Genomic DNA, 13,604 nt, shown 5'->3' on the forward strand with positions numbered 1-13,604 from the left:
TACTCCTGGGAGATTTTATGGATGTTCTTCACCTGTTAACATTGTTACTGATAATTCTTTCTGAATAGAGGCATACATTGGAGATATTGTGGGTTTGATTTCAGACCCCCACAATGAAGCGAATATCACAATAAGGTGAGCCACACAAATATTTTTGGTTTCCCAGTGCATATCAAAGTCATGTTTACACTATACTGTAGTTGATTATGTATGCAATAACATTATATCTAAAAAAAATAATGTAATATTTTAATTAAAAAACAGTTTCTTGCTAAAAAATGCTAACCATCATCTGAGCCTTAGACAAGTTGTAAACTTTTTGCTAGTGCAGGGCCTTGCCTTGATGTTGATGGCTGCTGACAGCTGATCAGGGTGGTGGTTGCAGAAATTTGGGGTGGCTGTGGCAATTTTGTAAAATAAGACAACAATGCAGTTTGCTGCATCGATGGGGTCTTTCTTTCACTAAAGATTGCTCTGTAGTACGTGAAACTGTTTGATAGCATTTTACCCACAGCAGAACGTCTTTCAAAATTGGAGTCAGTCTTCTCAAACCCTGCCACTGCTTTATCAACTAAGTTTATGTAAATTCTAACTCCTTTGTTGCCATTTCAACAACGTGCACAGCGTCTTCACCAGGAGTAGATTTCATCTCAAGAAACCACTTGTTTTGCTCATCCACAAGATACAACTCCTCATTCGTTAAACACTGCAAATGTTTGCAAATAAGTACTTAAGGCAATATTTTGACTATGAATTGGTTCTGATTATTACTATTCTTCAATTAGGGAAGGGAGCCCTGGTGATGTAGTGGCTAAAAAAAGGTGGGCAGCTAACCAAAAAGGCAGCAGTTCAAATCTACCAGTCGCTCCTAGGAAACCCTATGGGGCAGTTCTACTCTGTTCTATAGGGTCTCTATGAATTGGAATTGGAATCTACTTGATGACAATGGGTTACTAGGGAAGGACTTCAGAAACAAGATCTAATCCTTGTGAAATAACATGTGAATAAGGACAGTTTAAGTATACATAACGCCAGATGCTTGAAAAAGCTAATATTCCCACAGTAAGAAAAACAGTAAGTTCTGAAAAGTCATTTAGGTTGTTTCCCTGGGAAATTTTATGGACGTTCTTCACCTGTTAACACTGGTATTGATAATTCTTTTCGGATTATGAATAATCAGTTGGCAGGCGCTGTGTTTGTTCATGTTAACATTTACTTTGTAAAAGATGCTTCTTACAGGGGTATAAAGAGTTGCTGGAAAGAACACTGATGACTTCAAAGCAAAATGAAGTTCTTTCTATTACTTTTAGCTGCTGGGTTCTGCGGGGCTCAGTATAGCCCACACACTGTATCTGGACGAACATCTATTGTCCATCTATTTGAGTGGCGCTGGGATGATATTGCTCTGGAATGTGAGCGATACTTAGCTCCCAAAGGATTTGGGGGGGTTCAGGTGGGTATTGCTCATAATATAAATTGTAGAGTTTGCAGGGCCTGTAGTAAACGGTATTCTAATCTCTATCTGAGAAGCTGAGGTAACTTTTTACCTCACACATGAGTACTCTAAGTAAGACAGCTTTCTGAGGAAGAAAAAATTCAGTATTTTTGGCAACTTTGTGTTTTGTTTTTGATATAATCTTTCTTCAGCAAGATGTTTCCAATGTACTGTTAACATTTTCAAGTGATTATAAAGAAATTTAGTTGCATATACAAAGATTCAGATATAATTTTATTCATTAGTTTCTAGCATATCCAATGATACAAAGTCAGCCATAACTTAATACTCATTAAGACTGCTTTATTTGTAGGTCTCTCCACCCAATGAAAATGCTATAATCAACAGCCCTTTTAGACCTTGGTGGGAAAGATATCAACCCGTCAGCTACAAGTTATGTACGAGATCTGGAAGTGAAGATGAATTCAGAGACATGGTGACTCGATGTAACAATGTTGGTGTAAGTGAATTAAAGTTTCCTTTAAAAATATCACATAGGAAAGTAATTTCCTTTTCTTGCCTCTTGCTCCTCTTAGACAGAAAGTTTTCCATAGTTTCAAATTTTTTATTTCATTTCACCTTTTAGCTATAAATCAAAATTAACTATTGCATCATATTTAACATTTGTACACCTTTTTATTGGTGCCATTTATCTATTCAAGAAGATGTAAGCCAAAGTTTAAAGCTGACTGTACTCACAGAGCAAAATACAAACTTTAAACCTTATAATTATTAATATTTCTTGGCATCATTTTTCTAGTTAGGAACTGCATATGCCACTTACAATATTTGCTGTCACTTTTCTCTGACTTGTGTCTCCACCCATAATTCATTGATCTTTTTCCCTAGATTTCTGGATGGTATATGGTTATTTTCTGTCTTTGATAAGGAACATAAAGAAAGGCTAATATCTACTTCCCTTCTTCAAATGCTAAGTAGAGAGCAGAGGTTGGCTGTTTCTTCCTCAGGGTGACCCAGTGAAATTTCAAAATACAATAATCTTTCCATCTCAACTGATTCTTATCTTCCAAGAAAAGGCTCTGCATCTCTTCAAAGTTATGGAAGTTTCTGTTTCTTTCAGTTTATCATATTTGTAAATATTTACCAAAGTGACTAGAATGCATGTAGATCTTGAGTTCATCTTAGTTGCCTTTCACACTTGACCTTTGGTCTTCAAGGAACATAAGTTATTAAATAACAAAGAAATATTTTAGAACTTTATTTATATGCTGTAAACATTAACGAATAATACTTGATTTCTACCTCTCTATAAGTCAAACTGAAATAGGAACTTTGCTTTTCAGGTCCGTATTTATGTGGATGCTGTCATTAATCATATGAGTGGAAGTGGTGTGAGTGCAGGAACAAGCAGTACTTGTGGAAGTTACTTCAACCCTGGAAATAGGGATTTTCCAGCAGTCCCATACTCTGGTTGGGATTTTAATGATGGTAAATGTCAAACTGGAAGTGGAGAAATTGAGAACTATCAAGATGTTAATCAGGTAATTTCTAAAAAAATAATAGTTAACTGAATAAAGACTTGCCCATATCTTTAATTATCTACATATAGGTTTTTGAATTATATTTTGTGCTTTATTTATTTTTTTAAATTTTATTGTGCTTTAGGTGAAAGTTTACAGCTGAAGTCAATTTCTCATTCAAAAATGTATGCACATACTGTTTTGTGACATTCTTTGCAATCCTCCCAATGTGACAGCATGCTCCCCCTTTTCACCCTGGGTTCCCTGTGTCCATTTGTCCAGTTCCTATCCCTTCCTGACTTCTTGTATTGCTTTTGGACAGGAGTTGCCCATTTGGTATCCCATAGTGGATTGAACACGTTCTTCACGGGTGTTAGTTTTTGTTTTAGAGGCCTGTCTAATCTTGGTCTGAAAAGTAGGCTTCGGGAATGGTTTCTGTTCTGGGTTGGCAGAGCATCCTGAAGCCATAGTCTCTTGGGCTTCTCCAGTCTCTGTCAGACCAGTAAGTCTGCGCTGTTTTTCATGAATACGAATCCTAGTCTACATTTTTATCCCATTCTGTCCTGGACTGTCTGTTGTGATCCCTGTCAGAGTGGTTGGTGGTGGTAGCCAGGCACCATTTAATTCTTCTGGGCTCAGGCTGGTGGAGTCTCTGGTTCATGTGGCTCTTCACTCCTTTGGGTTAATATTTTTCTTGTGTCTTTGGTTTTCTTCATTCTTCTTTGCTCCGAATGGGATAGGACCAATAGATGTAACTTAAATGGCCGCTCAAAAGCTTTTAAGACCCCAGCTGCTACTCACCGAAGTGGAATGAAGAACATTTTCTTTATGAACTGTGTCTTTATGAACTATGTTATGCCAATTGACCTTGATGTTCCCTGAGACTATGGTCCCCAGCCCCCAGCCCAGCTAGTCTATCCTTCAAAGTGTTTAGATGTGTCTAGGAAACATCCATGGTTTTGCTTTGGTCCAGTTGTGCTGATTTCCCCTATATTGTGTGTTGTCTTCCCCGTCACTAAAGTTGACACTTGTCTACTACCTAGTTAGTGATTTCCCCTTCCCCACCTTCCCCACCCTCATAACCATCAGAGAATGTTTTTTTCTATGTGTAAACCTTTTCTTGAGTTCTTATAATAGTGGCTTCACACAATATTTGTCCTTTTGTGACTGACTTATTTCACTCAGCAGAAGGCCCTCCAGATTCATCCATGTTTTGAGACGTTTTGCAGATTCATCATTGTTCTTTATCATTGGGTAGTATTCCATTTTGTGTATGTACCATAGTTTGTTTATCCATTCATCTGTTGATGGACTATTAGGTTGTTGTCCATTTTTTGATATTGAATAGTGCTGCAGTGAACATGGTGTGCATATGTCTATTCATGTGGTGGCTCTTATTTCTCTAGAGTATATGTTCCTAGGAGTGGGATTTCTGGATAATATGGTATTTCTATTTCTAGCTTTTTAGGGAAGCACCATATCATTTTCCAAAGTGATTGTACCATTTTACATTCCCACCAGCAGTGCATAAGAGTTCCAATCTGTCTACAACCTATCCAACATTTGTTATTTCGTCTTTGTGATTAGAGCCAGTATCATCGGGGGAGAGATGGTATCTCATTGTAGTTTTGGTTTGCATTTCTCTAATGGCTAGTGATCCCGAGCATTTCCTCATATGTCTGCTGGTTGCCTGAATGTCTTCTTTGCGGAAGTGTTTGTTCATATCCTTTACCCATTTTTAATTTTTTTTTTGTTGTTGTTGTTATCGAAGTTTTGAAGTATTTCATACATTTGGAGATTAGATCTTTGTTGGATATGTCATACCGCAACATTTTTCAAAGTATATTTAGGTTCTCTTTTTAGTCTTTTGGTGAAGTATTTTGATGAGCTTAAGTGTTTAGTTTTTAGGAGCTCTCAGTTACCTAGCTTCCCTTTTGGTGTTTGTGCACTGTTAGTTATGGTTTGTATACTATTTATACTACGTATTAGGATCCCTATTGTTATGTCTGTTTTTTCTTCCATGATCTGTATCATTGTAGATTTTATATATAGACCTTTGATGCAGTTTGAGTTAGTTTTTGTGTATGGTGCGAGCTATGGATGTTGTTTCATTTTTTACAAATGAACATCCAGTTATGCCAGCACCATTTGTTAAAGATACTGTCTTTTTCCCATTTAAGGGACTTTGGCCCTTTGTCAAATATCAACTACTGATAGATGGATGGATTTACTTCTGGGTTCTCAATTCTGTTCCATTGGGCTATGTGTCTGTTGTCGTACCAGTACAAAGTGTTTTGATTACCCTGGCTGTGTAATAGCTTCTAAAATCAGGGAGTATGAGACCTCCCCCCTTTGTTCTTATTTTTCAGTAATGCTTAATTATCCGGGCCTCTTCCCTTTCCATGTAAACTTGGTGATTTGTTTCTCCATCTCATTAAAGAATGCTGTTGGAATATGGATTGTGATTGCATTGTTTCTTTAGATAGCTTCGGGTAGAATTGGCATTTTCACAATGTTGAGTCTCCCTATTTATGAGCATGGTATGTCTTTCACTTATGTAGGTCTCTTTTGGTTTCTTGAAGTTGTGTTTTGTTGTTTTCTTTGTATAGGTCTTTTACGTCTCTGGTAGGATTTATTCCTAAGTACTTTATCTTCTTGGGTTGAATTCAATTTGAAACAGATTTAAATTTCCTTGAAAAACAGTATGCTTCTAGGTCTAATGATTGAAAAAAGAAGAAGAAGAAAGAAAGAAAATCGGATTATTAAAAAACTTCAGTCAATTACAAAGCTCATCCACTTTATTTCCTACATCTCTGTTTTTTGCTAGACAATACTTCCAAATTGTGTCTATACTAGAATGTCAATATGCCCAATGCCCAAGGCTAAGAAGACACTTCAGAAATATCTATGGTGAATAAACATATGAAGGAAAAATCAAATGGATTCTCAGAGGAAAGATTTGTTTTTTTATATATCAATCACAAAATTTTTACCTCAACAGGTCAGAGACTGTCGTCTGGTTGGTCTTGTTGATCTTGCACTGGGGAAAGATTATGTGCGTTCCAAGATTGTTGAATATCTGAACAAACTCATTGACATTGGTGTGGCAGGATTCAGACTTGATGCTTCCAAGCACATGTGGCCTGGAGACATAAAGGCGATTTTGAATCAACTGAATAATCTAAACACTCGCTGGTTCTCCTCAGGAAGTAGAGCTTTCATTTTCCAGGAGGTACATCATAAATACTTGTGCCTATAAAATAATTTCATTTCATTCACTTGAATGTAAATGACATGTTTAATTAAATATTTATGAAGGTTAATGGGTAAGCCATTTATATAAAACAGTGTGTTTTTTGTTTTTTTTAAAACACCTTTTGTTCAGAGATAAGACATCTAACTCTTTATCATGATAAGTTCTGTGGAAATGCAGAGAATTTATTTAAGCTGCAAACTTTACTATTTCATTTACCATTTCCCCAGAGAATATATGGAAAAAAAAGAGAATAATATAGTTGTTGTGTGGAGCTAGTCTATCAGAGTCTGAATCTTGGCTATAATGTTACTTTCCGTGTGAATTTGGGCAAATTGATTTTCCTCTCTGTGAAACTACTTTTACATATGAAGAAAGAAACTTACTAAAATAGTTACGTCTTAGTTTTCTTGGCAGAATTAAATGAGTTAATATTCATCAAGCACTTAGCAATGTTTCTGGGAAGGTAGTAAACCTTAGCTATTGTTATAATTTACATAGAAGATTAAGTTATATCAGCATTTTCACAAGACAACTGGTTCACCTTGTCTTTATGTTTCTTTTAATATTGTAGCATACATTCCAGCTAAGTAAATACATAAATATGTATTTTGGTATAAGGAAAACCAAAATTGGGCTTTTCCAATGGTTGACACTTTTTTTGTATATGTTAATTTGTTGGCTAAAATACTTTGCAGTTCTTATGTAGAATAATACTATTTTCTGTATTTCTACCAGGTAATTGATATGGGTACTGAGCCAATTAAAGGCAGTGAATACTTTGGAAACGGCCGTGTGACAGAATTCAAATATGGTGCAAAACTAGGCACAGTGCTGCGCAAATGGAATGGAGAGAAGCTGCGTTACTTAGTGTAAATATAATATGATTTGTTATTTGAATTATTTCACAGGTCTATTAACTATATAACTATATGAGTTATCTTCTTAAGATCTTCTTTTAATTCAGACAACTGTCAAGGATTCAAATGTTAATAATAAGTATTATAGATCCCCAAACTCCAGTAGGTCATCATTATTATGCCAATCACAAGGAAGTATGTCTATAAACTCAAAACATAACCTAGAGATTTTAGTCTATGTACAGTATGATTATATTAGATTTGGCTAATATTTGTATATAGTATGTTATGGTTAGGTTATTATTAAAATAATCCTACATTTTAAGAAGCGCTATATTATGAAATGTATATATATAGCAGTTAGTTAATTTGAAATATTAAAATGCGTTGGGTTTTTATATAAGAATACAATATTGAAGCCTTATTTTAACTTAGATTGCCATTCTTTATAATGTAATATGGATGTTGACCCTACTGAAGTTAATTTAAATTGCAATATATTGAAATCTCTAAAAGAACTTTTTATAACAAAATCTTATACCAATAACATGACTGGAATACAAGAAATCCGTTCAAACACATACACACAGATAAACGTATTTGTAGACATTCTGTATAGGTGTGCCTGTGTAGTTCATATATAATACACAGTCCTACAGATAAATGAATTAATAACTAGAGGGAGAATTTAATGTGAGGGTGCTATACAAAAGAGAGATATACATTTAGGTTACTCTGTTTTTTTTCTCCATAGGAACTGGGGAGAAGGCTGGGGTTTCATGCCTTCTGACAGAGCACTTGTCTTTGTGGATAACCATGATAATCAGCGAGGACATGGAGCTGGAGGAGCATCTATTCTTACATTCTGGGACTCTAGGTAGAAACAAATTTTCCCACTTTTTACCTACCTTTCAATGATAGTAAAAAAAAATTTTATTCTATGATAATATCACTTTGTAACTTTCAGACTGTATAAAATGGGAGTTGGATTAATGCTTGCTCATCCTTATGGATTTACACGAGTAATGTCAAGCTACAGTTGGGATAGAAATTTTCAGAATGGAAAGGTAAGTTTTTGAGTTTTCTAAACTATCTTCTTCAAAAGCAAAAGAAGGAAATTTTATTTTACTTTCACGTTCATTTATTTATCAAATATTTATTAAATGTAAACTTGATTCAGGACTCAGATTGAAGTAATAGAATGGATATTAAAGAATTAAAATTCGTGGTCTCTGTTGTCAAAGAATATGCAAGCTGTTTCAGAAATATGACAAATATATCCCCCCCAAAAAAAACCCTTAAATAGAAGAGCAAGTTACAGCAAATTAAATATGTACTTTTCATGGTTACCTATCTCATAGGATTGGTATGAGGGTTATACAAGTTAGCACCTGTAAAGGACTTAAAATAGTGCCTGCCCATAGTAACAGCAACATAAATATTTGTTAAATAGTTTTTAAAAAGTTCTTTGGAATGCAAAGCAAACAAATGATCCAGAGGAGCTAAGGAAGAGGTTAAATGGCGAAAGTTTTTTATGTAGAGAAGGAAATTGTATATACTAAAGAAGAGATTTTGCTGAAGGTAAGTCAAAAACCGTTGGAGCAGCGCATCGAAGGGGAACTGCCAGAAATACTAAGCTGGATTCAGAAGAGGATGTGGAACGAGAGATATCATTGCTGATGTGAGATGGATCTTGGCTGAAAGCAGATAATACCAGAAAGATGTTTTCCTGTGTTTTATTGACTATGCAAAGACATTTGACTAAGTGGACTGTAACAAATTATGGATAACATTGTGAAGAAGGAGTTTTCCAGAACGCTTAATTGTGCTCATGTGGAACCTGTACATAGACCAAGAAGTAGTTGTTTGAATAGAACAAGGAGATACAGCGTGGTTTAAAATCAAGGTGCTCTGCATTGAGGTTGTATCCTTTCACCATGCTTATTCAATCAGTATGCTCAGCAAATAACCGAAGCAGCTGTACTTCTTGAAGAAGAACAAGACATCAGGACCAGAGGAGAAAATATTGAAGTTGTCAAGGATTTTATTTTACTTGGACCCACAATCAACACCCACGGAAGCAGCAGTCAAGAAATCAAACGGCATATTACATTGAAAAATCTGCTGCAAAGGACCTCTTTAAAGTGTTAAAAAGCAAAGATGTCACTTTGAGGACTAATGTGTGGCTGATGAATGCTATGGTATTTTCAATCATCTAGTATGCAAAAGATGGAAAATGAATAAGGAAGACTGAAGAAGAATGGCTGCCTTTGAATTATGGTGTTGGCAAAGAATATTGAAGATACCATGGACTGCGAGAAAAATGAACAAATCTGTCTTGGAAGAAGTACAGCCAGAATGCCCCTTAGAAGGGAGATGGCAAGACTTCTTGTGTCCTTTGGACCAGTCCCTAGAGAAGGACATCATGTTTGGAAAAGTAGCAGATCAGTGAAAAAGAGGAAGTCCCTCAAGGAGGTGAATTGATAGGGTGGCTGCAACAATGGGCTCAAACATAGCAAAGATTGTGAGGATGGTGCAGGACCAGGCAGTGTTTTGTTCTGTTGTACTTTCTGTTGCTATGAGTTAGAGCACCCAAAAACAACAACAAAGAGGGAAATTTGCAGACTATTGCAGGAAAGAAAAGAATGAGAAAAATATTTGGGTATGATAAAGACATTAATCTGACTAGCGATTTTTAAAAGGAGCCGAGAAATAAGATGTGGGAAGTATTTGGAACGCTGGTGGAAGATTTTCTTTTTAATCACAATCAGCATCGTACAGCAACTTCATACCTAACAGAAAATCATCTTCACAACAAAACAGAAAGATATTTATTTATTTCTTCCAGATTCCTTTCAATTTGAGAAGCCCACTACTTTATACAGAAACTCATTCTTGTGTTAGACATCTTTAATATTGACAACGCATCTCTTTATATTGAACCAATTTCTTAAAATTTCTACTGCTCAGTATTATTTTTGAAATTAGGAGTCATAGACTGTGTCTGTTATTTTTTTCCCCATACCTTTCCTTCAAATATTTCACAAAATTTACCTTTCACAGACTTCTCCATGCTAATAACTCTTAGTTTTGTCTGCTATTCATCATGTGATATTATTTTTACACTAATGTTCCTCTTAGATTTTTCTGTTTTTTTTTTTTTATTTAGTGATTTTCTTTAAAAGCAATAATCAGGAAGAGGCATTATTAAAAATGTGTTCAATTTAGTAAAGAACATTGTGGTGGATTGATTAGTACCTGTATCCAAATAGAAGAATGAATCTAATATTTATTTAGCAATTACTATACTCAAAGTACTTTTAAAATGAATTACATTATTTGTTGGAGCAAAAAATAATGTCCCCATTTTATAGATGAGGAAACTGAGGCTCAGAGAATTTATGTATACTGACTACACTTCTTTAGCTGGTAAAAATAGAGTCTATGTTTTAATCCTGGTTTTCTGGCACTAAGCCCTTGCCTTTTTAAAGACATTGCATTGCCTATAGTGATATTATCAAGCCATTGCAGTTTCTTGGAAAGAAAATAGAGGATAAAAAAAATCTTACCCCTGTTTGAAATACAGCACTGGAGGATGAAACCTGGGGAGAGGAGTTGGTAAAGGGTTGTAAAAACACTAAAGGAACTGGATTCTAAATAAAGGCACTGCAGAGACACAAATAAGTAGCGGGAAAGATTAGATTTGGTGTACTGAAAGGAAGAGGCAAATGTATGTAATGTTCTCCATCTGAACTTTTGTTTTTCCTAATTAAGGATGTTAATGATTGGATTGGGCCACCAAATGATGGCGGAGTAATTAAAAGAGTTACAATTAATCCAGACACTACTTGTGGCAATGGCTGGGTCTGCGAACATCGATGGCGTCAAATAAGGTGGGAATTTTTTTTAGATACTGCCTAATGATAGATTCTTTTTAACATTTTATTTTCAGCTGTTGAATTATTCATTACCATTTTAGGTGATTTTTTTTTTTTTTTTAGGAACATGGTTGCTTTCCGTAATGTAGTTGATGGCGAGGCTTTTACAAACTGGTGGGATAATGGAAGCAACCAAGTGGCTTTTGGAAGGGGAAACAAAGGATTTATTGTCTTTAACAATGATGACTGGTAAGTAGATAACAATTTAGAATAGTAGTTTATACTAGTAGGTTCTTGGTTTATTCTTTTCTCTCCCTGTTCATCTACTTTTCCTGACTTGAAAAATCCTTTCAGTCAGTAGATTCAGAAAAAATAGATATCAAAAAAGATTTAGAAAAAGAGTGATGATGGCTCTTATTCTCCCGGTCTCCTGTTTGTTAGGGCTTTCTGTTTAGTGTACCCTTGCATATCATGTGGGTATATACTGCACATGTATATGCACACACACACACCCTACACAAAATACACAAGTAGTTAAAATAAGAGTTGTGAAAACTCTAGAAGGACATGTCTTGTAGTCCTATTTTGTTTAATAATTAAAAAAGTGCCATCTCAATACTGAAATATTTCTTTTCCTGCTCATTCTCTAACTACTTTTGTATCTTGTTATTTGGTCTTCTTTTTTCTCTGTCTTCTGGAGACAAATACATTTTAAAGCATATGCATAAAGAATATGTTTCTTATCGCTAGTGATTTGCCTTAGAAGATTTTTGAGTTTTAGTTCTGAAACTTCTCTTTACTGGCCTTTCATTTGTGACACTTACATCCTCAGCCTCTAGTATACTGATTTCCTCATATGAGAATTGGAGCTCTTTGCAGACAGTTGAAATGTTTTAGTGCAAGCTCAGCTTCCACTTATACTTAACTTATTATAGCCTAAATTATATTCTACTGGGAAAGAAAGTCAACTCATCTGTCAACTTTGTTGCCAAAAGAGCCCATAGCTCATCTTTTCAATTGTTGTCTTTTGTAGCTAGGAGAACTGAGCTTAATTTACATAAAACAGCTTTACATTTCAAACCATATACTTCTTCTTCACAGAAGTGCTGATTATTTGTACCCCTAGCCCAAGTTCATTTTAGCCTCTTGAAAAATGAGATTTTTTGAAGAAATGACCAAATTGAAACTCTAGAGAGAGATCAGTATTTTCTTAAGTTCAGGTGAGAACAAATTTAAAATATTTTTGGTTATCAAAAGTCACAATTTTATCTAAGGGTAGCAAATCCCTGAAATCTTTCCTGATAGTCTTCAAGCTTAATTTTATGGCAATAATCAGTACCCTAAGGAATCACTCATTCTCTTATGAAACTTTTTTCAGTCCTGAGAAATCCATTCACATCCATTGGAGAGGTCTTTGTGATGGATTTTCTTTTCCCTGAGACTTTGACTGTTTAGAGTGCTAAGGCACAAAGTTAAGGTGTTTCTTTGTTATAAAGATAGTCTGTATTCTTGTTTTTTCATCATGTTGAATTTGAATTACATCTTAAATTTTATTTTACAGGTCATTATCTGTAACTTTGCAAACTGGTCTTCCTGCTGGCACATATTGTGATGTCATTTCTGGAGATAAAATTGATGGCAATTGCACAGGAATTAAAATCTATGTTTCCAGTGATGGCAAAGCTAATTTTTCCATTAGCAACTTTGCTGAGGATCCATTTATTGCAATACATGCTGAATCTAAATTATAAATTTCAAATTAAATACATACATCCAGAAAAATACCTGTGCATGTCTTTTATTATGCAGATTTAATTCTTATAATTCATTCTTTCTCTAGCAAAAGCTGTAATAAGTAATCTACTTGAAAAACTCAGAAAAGCATAAGAAATCACCTAAAATTTTACAATGATAAAATAACTTCAAATAACATTTTCTAGCAATTAGAAGACTCACTTTAACCCATTTGTCAAAGAAATTTCTAAGAAGTCAGAAAGGCATCTTAACAAATACGCTTATTGTTATGAACACCGTTTGCCCAGCCTTGTATTTCTGATACAAGTATGTCTGTTATTCTTCCATAGATTTTATCTAACAATTAATTAGGGATAGCTGTTTTAATGAAGATCCCCATGCAAAGTCATTGCGTTGGGATAGTTTTCACAATATTAAAGCACTTTTGCTATTAATAGAGTTAAAAAAATAAGAAACTTTATTTATACAATCTGCTATTCTTATGTATACTAAGCTTGCAGAAATCCTCTACCTTCTTTAATTTTTTTTTGTTTTTCTTTCTAATGACTTAATATTGTTGTATGGCTTTTTGTTCCTTCTCTTAACCTCTGACATAGATATTTACTTAGGGCTTTTGTGACACCAAATGCTCCTTTTTCTCTCCCTAACCCTCTAGTTGCTCATTCTCCTTCACCTTGACTTTAAATGTGGGATTTATTACGCTTTCACCTATTTCTTCTGATAGCTCTCAGTTGTTTTCCTTGTAGTTAAATGAGAACGTAAAATCCATACTGAGAAACTCTTCTTCTTTCTGCCTACAAATCCACCTATACTGACCCCCTATCATCTTATTCTTTCGTCCTGTTTTAATGAAGAATGTGCACCCATTCTATCAAAGGCCAT

General features: G+C 34.8%; 1 protein-coding gene across 1 annotated transcript; it reads left to right on the top strand.

Moving 5' to 3' along the window:
* Window positions 1-1,035: 1,035 nt before the first annotated feature.
* Window positions 1,036-12,748, top strand: LOC101347950 (alpha-amylase 2B-like). The gene is made up of 10 exons (XM_004385734.1): window positions 1,036-1,453; window positions 1,809-1,955; window positions 2,800-2,997; window positions 5,978-6,208; window positions 6,968-7,101; window positions 7,844-7,966; window positions 8,057-8,156; window positions 10,864-10,982; window positions 11,091-11,216; window positions 12,529-12,748. The coding sequence occupies exons 1-10, from the start codon at window positions 1,286-1,288 to the stop codon at window positions 12,716-12,718; spliced, it is 1,536 nt and encodes a 511-aa protein (XP_004385791.1). The 5' UTR covers window positions 1,036-1,285; the 3' UTR covers window positions 12,719-12,748.
* Window positions 12,749-13,604: the final 856 nt, after the last annotated feature.

The sequence above is a fragment of the Trichechus manatus genome, unplaced genomic scaffold (genome assembly GCF_000243295.1).
Source record: "Trichechus manatus latirostris isolate Lorelei unplaced genomic scaffold, TriManLat1.0 scaffold00144, whole genome shotgun sequence".
In the NCBI taxonomy this organism is placed as follows: domain Eukaryota; kingdom Metazoa; phylum Chordata; class Mammalia; order Sirenia; family Trichechidae; genus Trichechus; species Trichechus manatus.